The sequence below is a fragment of the Patiria miniata genome, unplaced genomic scaffold (assembly GCF_015706575.1).
Source record: "Patiria miniata isolate m_02_andy unplaced genomic scaffold, ASM1570657v1 HiC_scaffold_29, whole genome shotgun sequence".
Taxonomy (NCBI): Eukaryota; Metazoa; Echinodermata; class Asteroidea; order Valvatida; family Asterinidae; genus Patiria; species Patiria miniata.
In genome coordinates, this window is record NW_024037068.1 from 11,759,335 (window position 1) to 11,773,824 (window position 14,490).

At 41.0% G+C, this 14,490-nt stretch overlaps 1 protein-coding gene and 1 long non-coding RNA gene across 2 annotated transcripts; one reads left to right on the plus strand and one right to left on the minus strand.

Annotated features, from left to right (window-relative positions):
- The first annotated feature begins 940 nt into the window (after positions 1-940).
- LOC119736259 lies at positions 941-5,409 on the plus strand. Its single transcript, XR_005272299.1, has 3 exons — positions 941-1,125; positions 2,207-2,350; positions 5,164-5,409. It is a non-coding gene; the product is annotated as an uncharacterized LOC119736259 (long non-coding RNA).
- A 2,777-nt stretch (positions 5,410-8,186) lies between these two features.
- Positions 8,187-14,383, minus strand: LOC119735588 (protein Flattop homolog). The gene is made up of 4 exons (XM_038209351.1): positions 14,231-14,383; positions 10,879-10,941; positions 9,919-10,176; positions 8,187-8,529 (listed from the first exon to the last, which is right to left on the minus strand). Exons 1-4 carry the CDS (start codon positions 14,255-14,257, stop codon positions 8,368-8,370), a joined length of 510 nt encoding a protein of 169 aa, XP_038065279.1. The 5' UTR covers positions 14,258-14,383; the 3' UTR covers positions 8,187-8,367.
- Between the last annotated feature and the right edge of the window lie 107 nt (positions 14,384-14,490).

Below are 14,490 nucleotides of genomic sequence, written 5' to 3' on the forward strand. Positions count from 1 at the left end.
AGTATGTGTTAGTCGTTTTACACACATGGGAGAAAAGTTATTTACTTTGAATTTAATTTGTAACTTTGTACTTCATGTGCATGTAGTTGTATGTTTTTTTTCAGTGGAAATACTATGAACATCTTCATCCGTTAAAAATTCATTACAATTTCTCCATGAAAAGAATCCTAGATGTTTCACGGACATTTACATGAGGCTTATAGGACTAATCCTGTAAGGGTATTTTCACGTTTTTTTAATGACACTGTCCACTGAGGATTATCATTGGTTATACATAACGGTACACTCAGTCTGTCTCCATGGGTAAACAAAGGACCTTCTTAAAGGGTGTTTTCACGGACTCTTAATATGTTGAAAAATCCGTGAAAATTTAGTAAACAGTAATTTCAAGGGAAAATGGCTCTTTAACAAATTTTTAAGGGATGAAGATGTTCATTTAAGTATTGCGTCGGAAACGTGCTACAAAAGTAGCACGTTTCTATCACTATAAACATTTTAAAGAATAAGTTAAGACAAGTCAAGGTTCCAACTTAATGACGACATCGTGCTAGTATATCGACATGCACAAATCAAAATGCAAGACACATTGAAGCATGAGAGAAAACCGACCACTTTCCAGTTCTACATAAATACGACAAAGTTCTTTTTTAGCATATGAAAAGAAGAAAAGAAGCTTAAAAAAAGAAAAGAAAACTAGATCTTCTGTTTCATAAATAGAGCATATATAGGATTTTCCGCATTATGATTTCTTTTGCGTGTTTATGTGTACTAACATGTTCCATGAAATGTCACATGACCCATGATGACGTCACCCGAGCAGACTGGTGTAAACTTGATTATTTCATTGCTTTCAATTCTACTCACAAGTAGAACACTTTACCTCAATTGCTTTCAGTTTATATGGCTGACTTGTGATGAACTTGTTGGGAGACCTGTTAATTGTTGCCCTCGTGCGAAGCGGCTGGGGCTTATGGCTTATGTCCTTGCATTTACACAGGTACAGCATCTTTGTCCCACACCAAACTGATGCCTGGTTTGAATCCTAAAAAACCTGCCGCTTGATGTCAACTTGTTTGTTCTGCCACATCTGGACACGCGCGGCCTCTGAGCATTCATGCTCTGATGGTAAGTTTCCATTAAAATTCAAAAAATAGAAAATAGAAAATCATCCACTCTCTTCTGCAATTCATCCACTGATAGAAAGCTTCCATTAAACTTAAAAAAATATAGAAAGTAGAAAATCATCCACTCTCTTCTGCAATTTATCCACTGATAGTAAGCTTCCATTAAAAATGAAATAAAATAGAAAATAGAAAATCATCCACTCTCTTCTGCAATTTATCCACTGATGGTAAGCTTCCATTAAAATAAAAAAAATTGAAAATAGAAAATCATCCACTCTCTACTGCAATTCATCCACTGATGGTAAGCTTCCATTAAAAATGAAAAAAAAAGAGAAAAACAGTAAATCATTCACTCTCTCCTGCAATTCATCCACTGATGGTAAGCTTCCATTAAAATATAAAAAAATAGAAAATACAAAATCATCCATTCTCTCCTGCAATTCATCCACTGATGGTAAGCTTCCGTTAAAAATTAAAAAAAAAAGAGAAAAACAGAAAATCATTCACTCTCTCCTGCAATTCATCCACTGATGGTAAGCTTGGTGATCTTCAGGATTTTCTTCCTGTTGTCTCACGTGTGTCTTAAGTCGTTTTCTTTAGAGTCTGCCAGATCTACTTGTTATGGTTCTTATGTACAGATAATCTGTTTTTCTCTACTTACAGGTAATATATAGCATTTGTGTTTGCTGTTTTTTTCCTAACGATGGTCAGCCGACCATCGTTGGAAATTGATACAAAAATTCCACTTTTCTTGAAATGACATCACACCAGGTGTTAAGATTTCACATGGTGCTTGAGATTATTATTCACTTCATCAAGATTTAATAAAATTTGGTAGGTTTGTTTTTTGACGTTTGCAAATGTTGTTTAAATACCTTTAATGTTTTTTTTTTTTTTTTTTTTAACCTGCACGGGGCGGTCCCTGGCAACCGCCCAAGAAATGTTATAATCTGTGCATCTTATCCAAGTAATCTGCGCACCAATGCGGTTCTTTTTGATGACCGACAGTGAATGACAATTAAGGGTTTTTAATGTAAACATGTTGCAATGCTGTATGAATCTTTTTCTTTTCACTTCATCAGATCAGTCAAGCTTGCTGAGTCTGTTACCGGTCTCATATCAAGGCCATCCCAGTGTGGACCTCCTCGTCAAGTCTTTCCGGAACCAGATCTACGGTGCTGCCAGTAGTTCCTCACTCACACCTCTCCGCTAACTGAAAAGAACTGGTCAGGTTTTTTTGTCAACAAATTTTTTGATGGTGACAATTTATTGCCCTTCAAATATTCCTTCATCTTGAAGATCGGTCAATAGTTTAATGGACTTGTAATAGATGCTCCCATCAGTGGCTTTTGTTTTGCTTCTGGCTTTTAGGCAGAGGGGGTGTTGGGGAGTGTTTAAATAACTAAAAGACAGTTTACCCATTCTATTGGTCGAGAGCCTGTTCCGGTGTCACATGAAATTTGGACTCCTATGAAATCTGGTCCCTTTTTAATACCCTTTTATTGGTTAAACTTGGGCAATACTATACCAATGAGTCCGTATTTCAGGAGTCCTAAATTTACACTTGCACCAGCCGACATCGCACAGTTTGTTCCACAGGCGTGCCGATATCCATATAAGGAGATGTTTACGACTACTGGCAAGAGGCAAATACCATAACATAGCAAGAGGGGTGTTTCAAAAAAACATGAAGTAAAAAAACTTGTTGAACAAAATCCTTAGAAATTTGTATTTGACTTTTTACTTTGTGACTCAAAGGTTTTTATGAATGGGAATAAATATATGTGCTTGGCCAGTATTATACAAGTACTTTTAGAACTGGTCTTTAACAATGTCCTTCGCCTTCAGCTCGGGCCATTAACAGCGTCCGGGCCTCTGAAACGGCTGTATAAAATCAGCCAGGCACATTATCTATTCCCTCAATTTTTCTTTTTACAGCTTATATTACTTTTCGGTGTTATAGATTGTTTCAAATATATATATTGTTTTTAAAGTCTGTCCCGAGCCAATGTGGCTCATCAGGCCGGTGTTTATCTCCGGTTTCCTTGGCATGAAACGACTGAGAATATTTCTACTCCCCCTGAATGGGATGCCAGTCCATCGCAGGATTACTCCCCAGCTAATGTCGGTACCCATTTATACTCCTGGGTGGAGAGGGGCAAGTGGGGGTGAAGTGCCTTGCCCAAGGACACAATATATGGCCAGCGGCTGGATTCGAACCCCGGACCCTCTGATCACGAGTCACGAATCCTAACCACTAGGCCACACACTCCCCCTAAAATATATAAAATCTCCAAAATGAATCAATGTTTGCCAGATTAAAAGTGACTGATCCTCAATTGAGTTGAACTTTTGATCGCATTTGTTGTAGTGGACAGGCAAATGTTAAAGAGGTTGTGGAATGCTCGAAGACATTTCCGTCATTTTTCGGGTATATGTAGCCTAAGGTGTTATGAAATAAAAACCACTATTGTTTCTGTCATGAAATGAGTACAAAAGGTACTTTTGAGAGCTGTTTTTCAGGTCTAGTTTCAACCCGAACGTGCAACCGTGTAAAATCGTCGTTGCGGGCAGCAAACAAAACACAGTAAATTGTGACGTAATAAACAGGACTCGTGTATGCTACTGTGCATCGGGAAAAATTAGGAGGACATAGTAAAGAACCGAAATTGCTACTATTTTACCCTAAAGTTACGTGCATTTAACGCGCCAAACGTGGGAATTGATGAGCTTCAAATTCACAAAGCTACTTACTGGCATAGTTACCTTAACAAAAATAAGTGGGAAATCATGTGAACATTGATAACATCTTGATGTTTAGCCCAAAAGACAAAAAAAGGGGAGAAAATGTGGTGTCCTTAAATTTGGCTACTACGGGAAGGGTAACGTGGGGACTTGAACATGTTCAACGAAATCCCCCCAAATAAAAGATTATTGTTGTTTACAATAATTTTGTCTAGGCCAAAACGTTTTCTCAACAATAAGTTTGGGAATTTCCTTGAACTTGTTCCAGTCTCCCATGTTAGGCAACCCTTCACCTACTTGTTAGCCTAATTTATGGACACCTCGTTTTTTCCCAGTTTTTGTTTTCTGGGCTAAATATCACAATGTTATCATTGTTCATATGATTTTTCATAAGGCTTTATTAGGGAAACTGTACCAGTAAGCTACTTGGTGAATTTGAAGTTCATCAGTGCTGATGTTTGGCAAAACTAATTGATGCTATCTGGAGACAAGGTAAATGCGCGCAATTTTAGGGCATAATAGTAGCCATTTTGGATCGTTACTATGTCCTCATAATTATTCAGTCACTTATATGCTTTGGAAAATGTCATTTAAGTAAAGATATGTAAGTAGAATCCCCAAAATACAAATTTCAACAAAATAAAAAAATAGAAATATACCCAAATATGGGAATAAATATATTACACGACAGGGATTAACGATTTATGCAAATTAGGGACTCTTCCCGAAAGAATTTCAGGTGTCACCCCTTCTAAATATCTTCTCTAGGGCTATAAGAATCTATCTGCCAAGTTTGGTGCTTTGGACCAGTCGGTCACGATCTTGTCGAAAATTAAATCTAAGCCACCTGACTATCAGGGAACCAGATTACTCCACCATTTGTGTTTTTCTTGGTTTTTCCAGCATTTTCGAACACAAAACCTCAAACATGTCAGTGTACCAATATTTGATCTATACTAACCCCTCAAATAGTTCGTTTCTGAAAATTACAGCTAAAGTCAATGATGTACATTCCCTTTAAAGTCCTCACACTACAAATAAAAAAAAACTGTTTATCTGAGTGTAGAGATTCTGCATTTATTCCATTTTTATCTTAATTATTTTGTAAGGAAACCAAGACTTTCCTGAAAAGTGAACAGACACCAGGGTCGGATCCAGGAATTTTCGCAAGGGGGGGGGGGGGGGGGGGTTTTCCCTGGATCTGCGCCTGGACTCTGTGAGCTCAAGCTGTACTCCTCCGTATGGTGTTCTGTCTCTTTGATATTGAAAGACCGTTATTTTCTGACATTTGCAGGTTTCACTACGCAGGGAGGACATGGGAGACCATCGAGAAATCCAGCCTCATGTCAGAGTTGAACAGACTTCTAACCTGAGGGTTTCTTTTCCTGGATGAATAACGGACCCTCTGTTTCAGTGGAAAACACGCTGTTGGCCAAGAATAAAGGCTGTATTTTTCTTGTTGATGAAAATGGAGTTCATTCATTTATAGAGACTACAACTGAGCCCTTTTTCTGGGGTTTTGTGATGACAAAAAATATGGCGAGGCACATCCTGCTTTTTCTGTAGTGCATTTATTAGAGGGAAAAAGTCAGCATGCCTAGGGCATTGATAAACACCTGTACAGGTGTAGAATTAGATGAACACCTGCACAGGTGTAGAATTCGATAAACACCTGCACAGGTGTAGATTATAAACACCTGTACAGGTGTAAAATTCGATGAACACCTGCACAGGTGTAGATTATAAACACCTGTACAGGTGTAAAATTTGATGAACACCTGTACAGGTGTAGAATTCGAAGAACACCTGTACAGGTATAGAATTAGATGAACACCTGCACAGGTGTAGAATTTGTTAAACACCTGTACAGGTGTAGAATTTGATAAACACCTGCTCAGGTGTAGCATTTGATGAACACCTGGGATCAATTTCATGGCACTGCTTAACAGCGGAAAAGTTGAGCTTACTACAGCAGAAATGCCATATTTTCAATGGGGAGCGCCAATAAAATCCTAAAATCATTCACACTATATTAACTAATGCACCCTTGTAACGGCTATTTCTTCTTTAGGGGGAGACCGTTCGCATGTTTATCACAATCCTTCTTTTTGCTAATGCAATTTTTTTTTTTACGGAATTTATTTTTGAGGGGGCTAGACAAAATTTTGGGGGGGCTATAGCCCCCCCCCCTAGCCTCCCCGTAGAACCGCGCCTGCTCACCCCGCAGCATGGGAAAAATGGACGTTATTAAAATAGAAATGATGATGGTTAATTGCGCACATTCTAATAATAAGCCTCTTCGGAGTTCCAACTGCGCGCATTCGTAACCTGTGACAACGCACATTGTTTGTCTCAAATGCCCTTTGACAGTACCCACAATGCACAAACAGCCTTTTTGTAAAGTCAGTAGCGCGATGATGTCAAAGGCCATTTGAGACAAACAATGCGCGTTGTCATAGGTTATGAATGCGCAGTTGGAACTCCGAAAAGGCTTATTTCCCCTCCCCGTTTTTCCCTTCTTGAACATTATTTTCCTTGTCGTGGACAAAAGGGCTGTTCACTGGACGTCCTCATAACGCCCTCGTGATTATTGCGAATCCAATACACAACGTCTTGAATCGTACAGCACAAACCTTCCATAATCCAAATGAAACATCTAAATCAATGGAATATCAGCCAATCAAATGACTTTGATACTACTCTTTTTATTTACACGACAATTTAAATCAAGCATTTGAATACCGCAAAATAACATACATTACCCCCAAATAGCTCACGGACACTACACACATGGTATTTAAAACTGAATACTCACTTAGAAGAGTCAATTAAGTTCCTAGAAATACATATCATAAAGTAGATGCCTGCGTGGCAGTTCTTTTGGTTAGGCAAAAAAAAAAATAAGTCGGTCTCTGGTCAGCGCGCGCGTCGATATTAATCATGCGCGTTGATCTTTTTTTTTTTCCCAAAATGTTCCGCGGTAGCTCCAACAGCACCCTCTATTTCCGCACCTCCTCAATTTTTTTTTACCAGAGAGCACCAAGGAATGGGAAATTGCACCAAGGCAAATGATAGAAAGCACCAAGGCAAATTATGGAGGACACCAGTGTACATGAGGATGCCAAAAAAGCAAAATAGTACCCACCTTGTCTGTACAATCCAAGAAAAACAGAGCCACGTGGCCGCGTCAATTCCGGAACTTTGGTCTGACCAGAGACCGAATATTTTTTTTGTTTTGGCCTTATTTACTTTTTTTTTGTGGCCTGTACAAAAAAAAATGATAAAAGGTTTGAATCTTGAACCAATTATGCATTAGTATTAAACTATTTTAAAGGAGTTTTATAAAAAAAAGAATGAATGAATTTATTATCAGGCAAGATAATTCAAGCTATTCAAATAAACATCCTCCGTGTACTTAACGTGGACAGCCTTTGCCTTGAATGACCTGGCCTGTATATTTGTAGCAAGTACATGTACACAAGTTTTTATTCCATTTCAAGCAGAGACTGTGGTCAGAACTGACAGCATAAATAGACTCTAATTCCATTTGCTGTCGACATTTATTATAACTATAAAGATTTTGGAAAGAATGTAGTATCCAGACGCCGCTTCTTTGGTTGTGTGCAAAGTCCACGGAGAATTTGGGCGATTCACATTATGCAGTGCATAATCAAGAGTTTGCGATGGAGAGTTAATTGTTCCCAGTGCATTGTGGGAGATGGTCGACAATTTCGCAGTGAAGGACATTTGAAATTGTTAGTTTGTCCGACCAGTAGTTTCGTAAGCCTATGATTGGAGTATATATTTGCCCTTTTTTCTTGTGATCACTAATATGTGATGCGATCAAGCTAAATGAGTCGTTTGTCGACCCCGGTCAAATTTTTTTTAGTACAGATTTGAAAAGAGCACAATCTCAGCATTGCTGCTGTGAAAACCGCATGCTGATACCATCTTTAGTTGAAAAATTATGGAAGTTGAAACATCAAGAGATGTGATGAAGTGATGTGATGAAGTGGCCCTATTTTTGCCTGTATCCCCAAATGAAAGTTCCCGACAAACGACTCATGTAGCTTGATTGCATCACATATGGTGTTTTTTGTATGGCGGCAGAACGCTATGCCTCAATCTATAACAAACTAGCTCAAGTTGTCTACTGACACTTATTCAAAAGGGCCGTGTTTTGTCGACCGTAAACTTGAAATATGGAATCTCCATGGCAAACTCTTGGTGGCGCACTGCATTGTGAATCGTGTGAATTGAGTGCATTTTTCAAAGTATTTCCTAAGAAAATTGGAAACGTTTCTCAGTCCCAGATTCATGTGTCTTTTCAACAATTTTGCAATGACTGACCTTCAATGAGGTGATATTATATGATGAAAAAAGTGGCGTCCGCATGCAACATTCTGTCCATGATTTCTTTCCTCCTTATTCACACTTCTATTTACGACGGTTAACAATTTCTGGACTTGGTCAGGTGGATTTATGCAAAAGAAATGTGTTAATTTGCCTCTGGTCGCGGCGATTTCGATGCCGGTCTTGGAGAAGCGGAGGTGTTTTCCACGTTTTCTGCCGGCGATGGTCTGTGGGGTCTGTCTTGAGGTGATTTAGAAGGAGGAGGGGTCTTGGGTGGACTGGGAGAGGCCTTCCTGGGACTTGGTGCCTGGAGAAAGCAGGAGAAACAAAGAAGATAAATACGCTGACGACACTGGCTGAATTCATGTATTCTCTGTAAGCGGGTGTGGAACGCTTTTCAAACTGGGGGGGGGGGGAGGGGGGGGGCATCACCAAATAGGTGCACTTGTTCAGAAAAAAGGCATCTTTTATTGATGTGGAAGAGGAGAAAACTTTGTGAAACTATTTGCGTTCATCTTGCAAGGAATACATGTTACACAGAAAAAAAATTGACTCACAACATTGAATTTGAGATACACTTTTACAAATGTTTGCATTAAAAGTTTTAAAAATCTGAATTCCCTTACTCCAAAAATTACAGTGTAGGCTATTCCTGAAATGGTCTCAATATAGCCGTATTGTTCTCAAATACAATGTAAGGTAATTTTTCACTTGAGAGAGCCCTTCGGCCTCCGGCACACCCCCAGCAGTACCCTCTCTGGGTTCGCCCTTGAATTTGACTAGTTGGGCCTTTGCAAAGGGAACTTTTTTTATCACTGTTGCTATTGATGGCCAGTTCGGTGACCATTTTATTCACGTGAGGAGCACTATTTTTTTTTTAAAGGCAAATTTTCCATCTTGAGAGGGGAACAGTTTTAATGTTGCGAGAGGGGCGTAAATTGTGCTTTCGAGGGGCAGTTAATGATTTTATCTTCAAGCAAGCTTGACAAACAGTACAGATGGAATACGCACACTGTACACAAATTTGTTGATGATTATCCTATCGTGTGTTCATTCAAGAGGAATGGTTTGCGCATCTTAGAATAGCGTGATGCGCGGAGCGCGATATGGACCGTGGTATCTGGGATAATACCACACTCTCGTTGCCATGGATCAACCAATCAGGATCGAGGAAGTTTGCTTGAAAACAACTTTGTTGTGTGCGCGCAACAAGGTCGTATCTCCTAAAATGGCGTGGGACGTCATGTACGTGAAACGTGAGTTTCAATGTCAAAAGGTCGTATCTCGCTTAAAATAACCCAGATGTACACACAAAGTCAATGGACGTCGCGATACGCGAGATATGACCTTGTTGCACGGAGCGTATTCACCACGGATTGACCGATCAGGATCAAGAAAGTTTGTTTAAAGACAACTTCGCTGTGTCCGTGCAACAAGGTCATATCTTCTAAAATGGCGTGGGACGTCATGTACGCGAAACGCGTATTACGTGAAACCCGTATTACGTGAAAACGCGTATTGGCAAGCGATACGACTTTGTTACAGAATCGAGTCACAACCTTGTTGCACTGATGCGATGACTTATGATAATACCAACTCTGTCATCAAGGCCAAGACCCAAACAGAATGGAACCCTTCCATGGTTTAAAAGAGTTGCTCCCTTGTTTCTGTCTGACTTGTCAGTCGATCAACTCACCTTTTGGGCTTGCTTGACGGGGGAGCCAGCGGCCTGCCTCATGAACTCTGCATGCTCCATCCGTCCCCGGACGATGGTCCTGGCAGCCGGGTCCGAGCGGGCCATGAACGTGGTCACGTTGCCGGGAACATTGAGGGGCATGTCCCAGGTGCCCACAAACTTCCCCCATGGGTTCTCCGTGGACTTGGGCACCCCTTCCAGGAGGTGACCCCGGTCGTTGGCGATGATTTGGGTGAAGCCCTCATAACGCGACGGCCTCTGGATGAAAAAGGAGCTCAAACAATTAGCATGTAGTCTGCAAATTTGGAACTCTCAGTAGGATGTTTTCTTGAATGAATATTGTGGGGGATGTTAATGAAACCCAGATTATCAATGAAAGTGTTATATTTGACTAATAACAATTTTGAATGGATGTATTGCCTCAAAAGATTTTCTACATTGAGAGTTGTATCACTCAAGTCAAGGACTTGGACTCGATCAGTGGAGCAGTGGAAGGCGAGGAACGTAGGAACATATGTGGGTCGCTACGCCAACCTGATCGATACCCTCTGGTCTCCGCGAAATAGATGGGGAAAGGGCGGGGGGAGATAAGATCTCAGTGAAATAGATGGAGGCACTGTTATATGTTAGCAGAAAAATGTGTGCTAAGCAGCACCTTAAAATTGGGCCCAGGGCTGCTTACCAGTTAGCAGAAAAGTTGTGCTTACATAGCAGAAAGTGCTAACGGGCGCTGCATGCATGGAGATTTCTATTGTTACATGTACGTCACTAAGTTGAGCAAATTTTTCCTCTGAAGTAAGCGTGCCTTTTGCTGTGCTTATGCTTACGGTCTCCTTATGCTTACGGTCTCCATGAAATAGACAAATCGTGTGCTTAGCAGCGCCGTGAAATTGGGCCCTGGTCTTTGATCTCCTGGATTGGACAGAGAAAGAAAGTATAGATCCAATTCATCAGTCTCACCTCTTTATATGTATGTGGGAGCTGCCAATTTTGGAGTCTCTTGCTGTCAAACGCTTGCTCGTACTGTAAATGCAATAGGAAAGTACACTGCATATTAGTGAAAATAATTATGGTTCCTTTTTTTATAGGCTTCATTCAAATTGTTATGGACTGTTTTGCAATGTTGTATTCGAGTCCCTGCAAGTCCATCACAAGTCCATCACAAGTCCATCACATGTCCATCACAAGTCCTCCACAAGTCCTCCACAAGTCCATCACAAGTCCATCACAAGTCCATCACAAGTCCATCACAAGTCCATCACAAGTCCTTCAATCTCAAGTCAAGTCACTAGCTTTTCAAATGAACTGTTACAAAAGCAGTCCTTTGTCATTGTTCATCCTGTTACTTGTGATTGGCTTTATAAAAAGACTTTAATATGACAGGCTTGAATACTACACTGCTATTTTTGCCTAAAAAAAGTAAAAGGGAATACAACAGTTGCAAACATTGGAAAACAAAAGTACCAAATGTTTATGAAATACAAGTACTAGGATGTTGGTAAATTACAAATAAAAAGAACGATTTGATTAAAAACATGAGATTAAAGGAAACTACATGTATTAGGCCTATAATTATTTTTAATAAAACGCATTTACAGCGTGGCAACGGATTTGAACCCGGATCCCCATCTCCGAGTGTTTAACCACTCGAGCTACCGAAGCATTCTGGTGGTATATGTAGTTACAAATGTCAGATAGATTCACGATGGTGATTTTGCAATTCCATGACGATAGCAGTTGAAATCGCGTTCTGCCGTAACGATGGCCCACTACGTAGCTGAGTAACTCCAGCTGACATGCTCATCAGGAAGTCACATGTGAATTCCTAATGAGCATGTCAGCTGGAGTTTCTCAAGCTAGCCACTACGTAAACAAACGATGGTCAGACAACTGGACCGTTGAGACAACTCGACTCAGGACAACTCGACCGTATGTGCAGTAAATGGAAAGACAAGTCGTCCGTTGAGACAAGTCACCCGTTTGCATTGAGACAAGTCAACTCGCAATTTTTCTGGGGATAGTTTAGTAGGGAATTTTCATAAATAGTAGGCCCTATACCGGGGATTTTTTCACCGTTTTCGGGTTTGATCATTGGGTTGGGGTTGCTTGACGGGATACAATTGGGTTTGGCTCGGCCGGGACTCCCAATATGCTGGGGTTTTCCAAGCTGAGAGAGAATGAGTCTAGAGAGCATGCTTTCGAGTCAACTCGTACCTTGGGCAACTCGTACCTTGGTCAACTCGTACCTTGGACAACTCGTACCTTGGACATCTCGTACCTTGGACAACTCGTACCTTGGACATCTCGTACCTTCAATTAAGACGACTCGTACCATCGGAATAAAAAGTAGTACGTGCGTGACTTAGTATGAACAGTGTGTGGTTCCTTGACTCCGAAACGATACGATTCTTTTCAAGTCAAAGTTATTTTTATCCCACAGAACCACATTCAAGATCTAATGGCTTTGCCAGGCAGCGTGATTTTCCGCGTTGGGCCTGCCGAAGGGCAATGAAATTGACTGCCGGGCCGGCCTCCGAGGGCGCGAGCAGCGGTCGGTTGTGCGCGGTACCGATGCCGGTGACTCGGAAGCGGCCGGCCTGCGCGGCGCGCGCGGCACTGCCATTCTGTTGTTAATGGAATTACATGTATATTCCGTATAAAAAAAAGTAGTTTAGGCGATTATAGGGATCAATAATAGTAAAAATGTTGCAACCTGACGCCACTTTTTTCTTCATATATATCATCTCAATGATGGTCATACATTGCAAAAATGATGGTAAGACGTGAATCTTGGATAAAAACATCAGTTCCTTAATATTTGCACGTAGCCCAAGTCTCTAAATGTAACGGCAGACTGCATCAAAAATGTCACCGTGCACAGACGTCCATATTATTATTAACCGGTCAGCGCGGCGCAAGAACCGTGTCACTTTGCACGGATGGCTACCGCGAGTTGACCGCAAACGTACCGCGTGGGCCTGTGCATGCCGCGCACACTGCGTGTAACCTGCTGCGGCCGGCTTCGCGCTAAATAAATTCCTCTTTTGGGGGGAAAGAGAGCCCATACCAAAAAGAGATTCGCCTTTATTTTAAATAAGCAGTCCACTTTCAATGAGTTACGGTCCACTTTATTCAGCCTCGGATCATTATCCTGACTGACGGTACGACTTGACCTACGCGTGATGGCACGAGTCGTCTTAACTGAAGGTACGACTTGCCGAAGGTACGAGTTGTCCAAGGTACGACTCGGTATAATGACGTCGAGTTGAAGGTACGAGTTGTCCAAGGTACGAGTTGCCCAAGGTACGAGATGACCTGTTACCGAGAGCATTTGGCGGTCGGGTTCGGGATGGGGAAACACCAAAAAAAAAAATTTGCCATGGGGATTTTGTTGCCGTGTCCAGCCACGAGTGTTGAGTACAGGTTGGGGGTAGCCTGCTTGGCTCGGTCGGATCGGGCCGGGTTGATGGGGCTGGTGTTGCTGGACGGGGTTGGCTTATTTTAGTTTATTTAATTTAGCAAATTCCCAAACATTCACGGGCACTCTAGCTACGTGGAAAATACCACGCGCGCCGCTCGCACAGTCGTTGTTGTCTCCAATGCAAAGTCCACTTGTAAAATGGCTTCAGTTTGATTGCAATTAGGCCTATTGTCATACATTTGACCTAAGGCACGGCGTTGCTTTTCCAGAGAGTCGACTTGTTTTTTGTGTCAATGGTAAAGTTGTCCCGAGTTGTCGCAACGGTCGAATTGTCCCGAGTCGAGTTGTCTTAAGGGTGGAGTTGTCTCAAGGGTGGAGTTGTCTCAAGGGTGGAGTTGTCTCAAGGGTGGAGTTGTCTCAACGGTCGAGTTGTCTCAACGGTCGAGTTAATTGTCTCAACCGGTAGGACCCGTCTCAACGGTCGAGTTGTTTGACATAAAAAAAAACACCTGCTTCTATTTTTATGGAAGTCGTCCATCGAGAGAATTTGTAATAGAATGTTTAATATTGCAGTGACTAATTGCACTTCCCTTTAAAATAAATCCTTCAAAGCCATGAATAAGAAAGAGAAATTAGTGTAAGCCTATGGGCCCCAGCTATACTTCAAGTAAAAAAAAAGTTGGATAACCGATAAGATTGAAACAAAAAGTAAGAAATCACGTAGGCCTATTTTTAGAAAAATTATGAAAAAAAAAAAATCAGATTTGGGTCGACTCGATTTTCTACTTTTCTTGCGAAATTTACTTCCATTTTTATCCCCAGTTAACTGGGCACTTATTTGTTTTTTTAATTTCATAATGTTCAAATCAAGCCCATAAACTTGTTTCCTACCTGATTTGCACTAAAATGCGCTGCCATTTTGTCTCAAAAATTACTGCAAAAACTGACTGCAGTGAACCAAAAACGCGTGCAAAACACAAACTTAGCCAACACTACTTCCGTAAACAAACCGGTATCCCTTACTCCACGCTTTCACCATAAACAAGGTGTCGTCATGGTCACGGCACAGGTGGACTAATCAAAAATAAGAATAGATCGAGTAAGTCAATGTTTCTATGAAAGGCCTGACATGATTTGTTACTTACTTACAT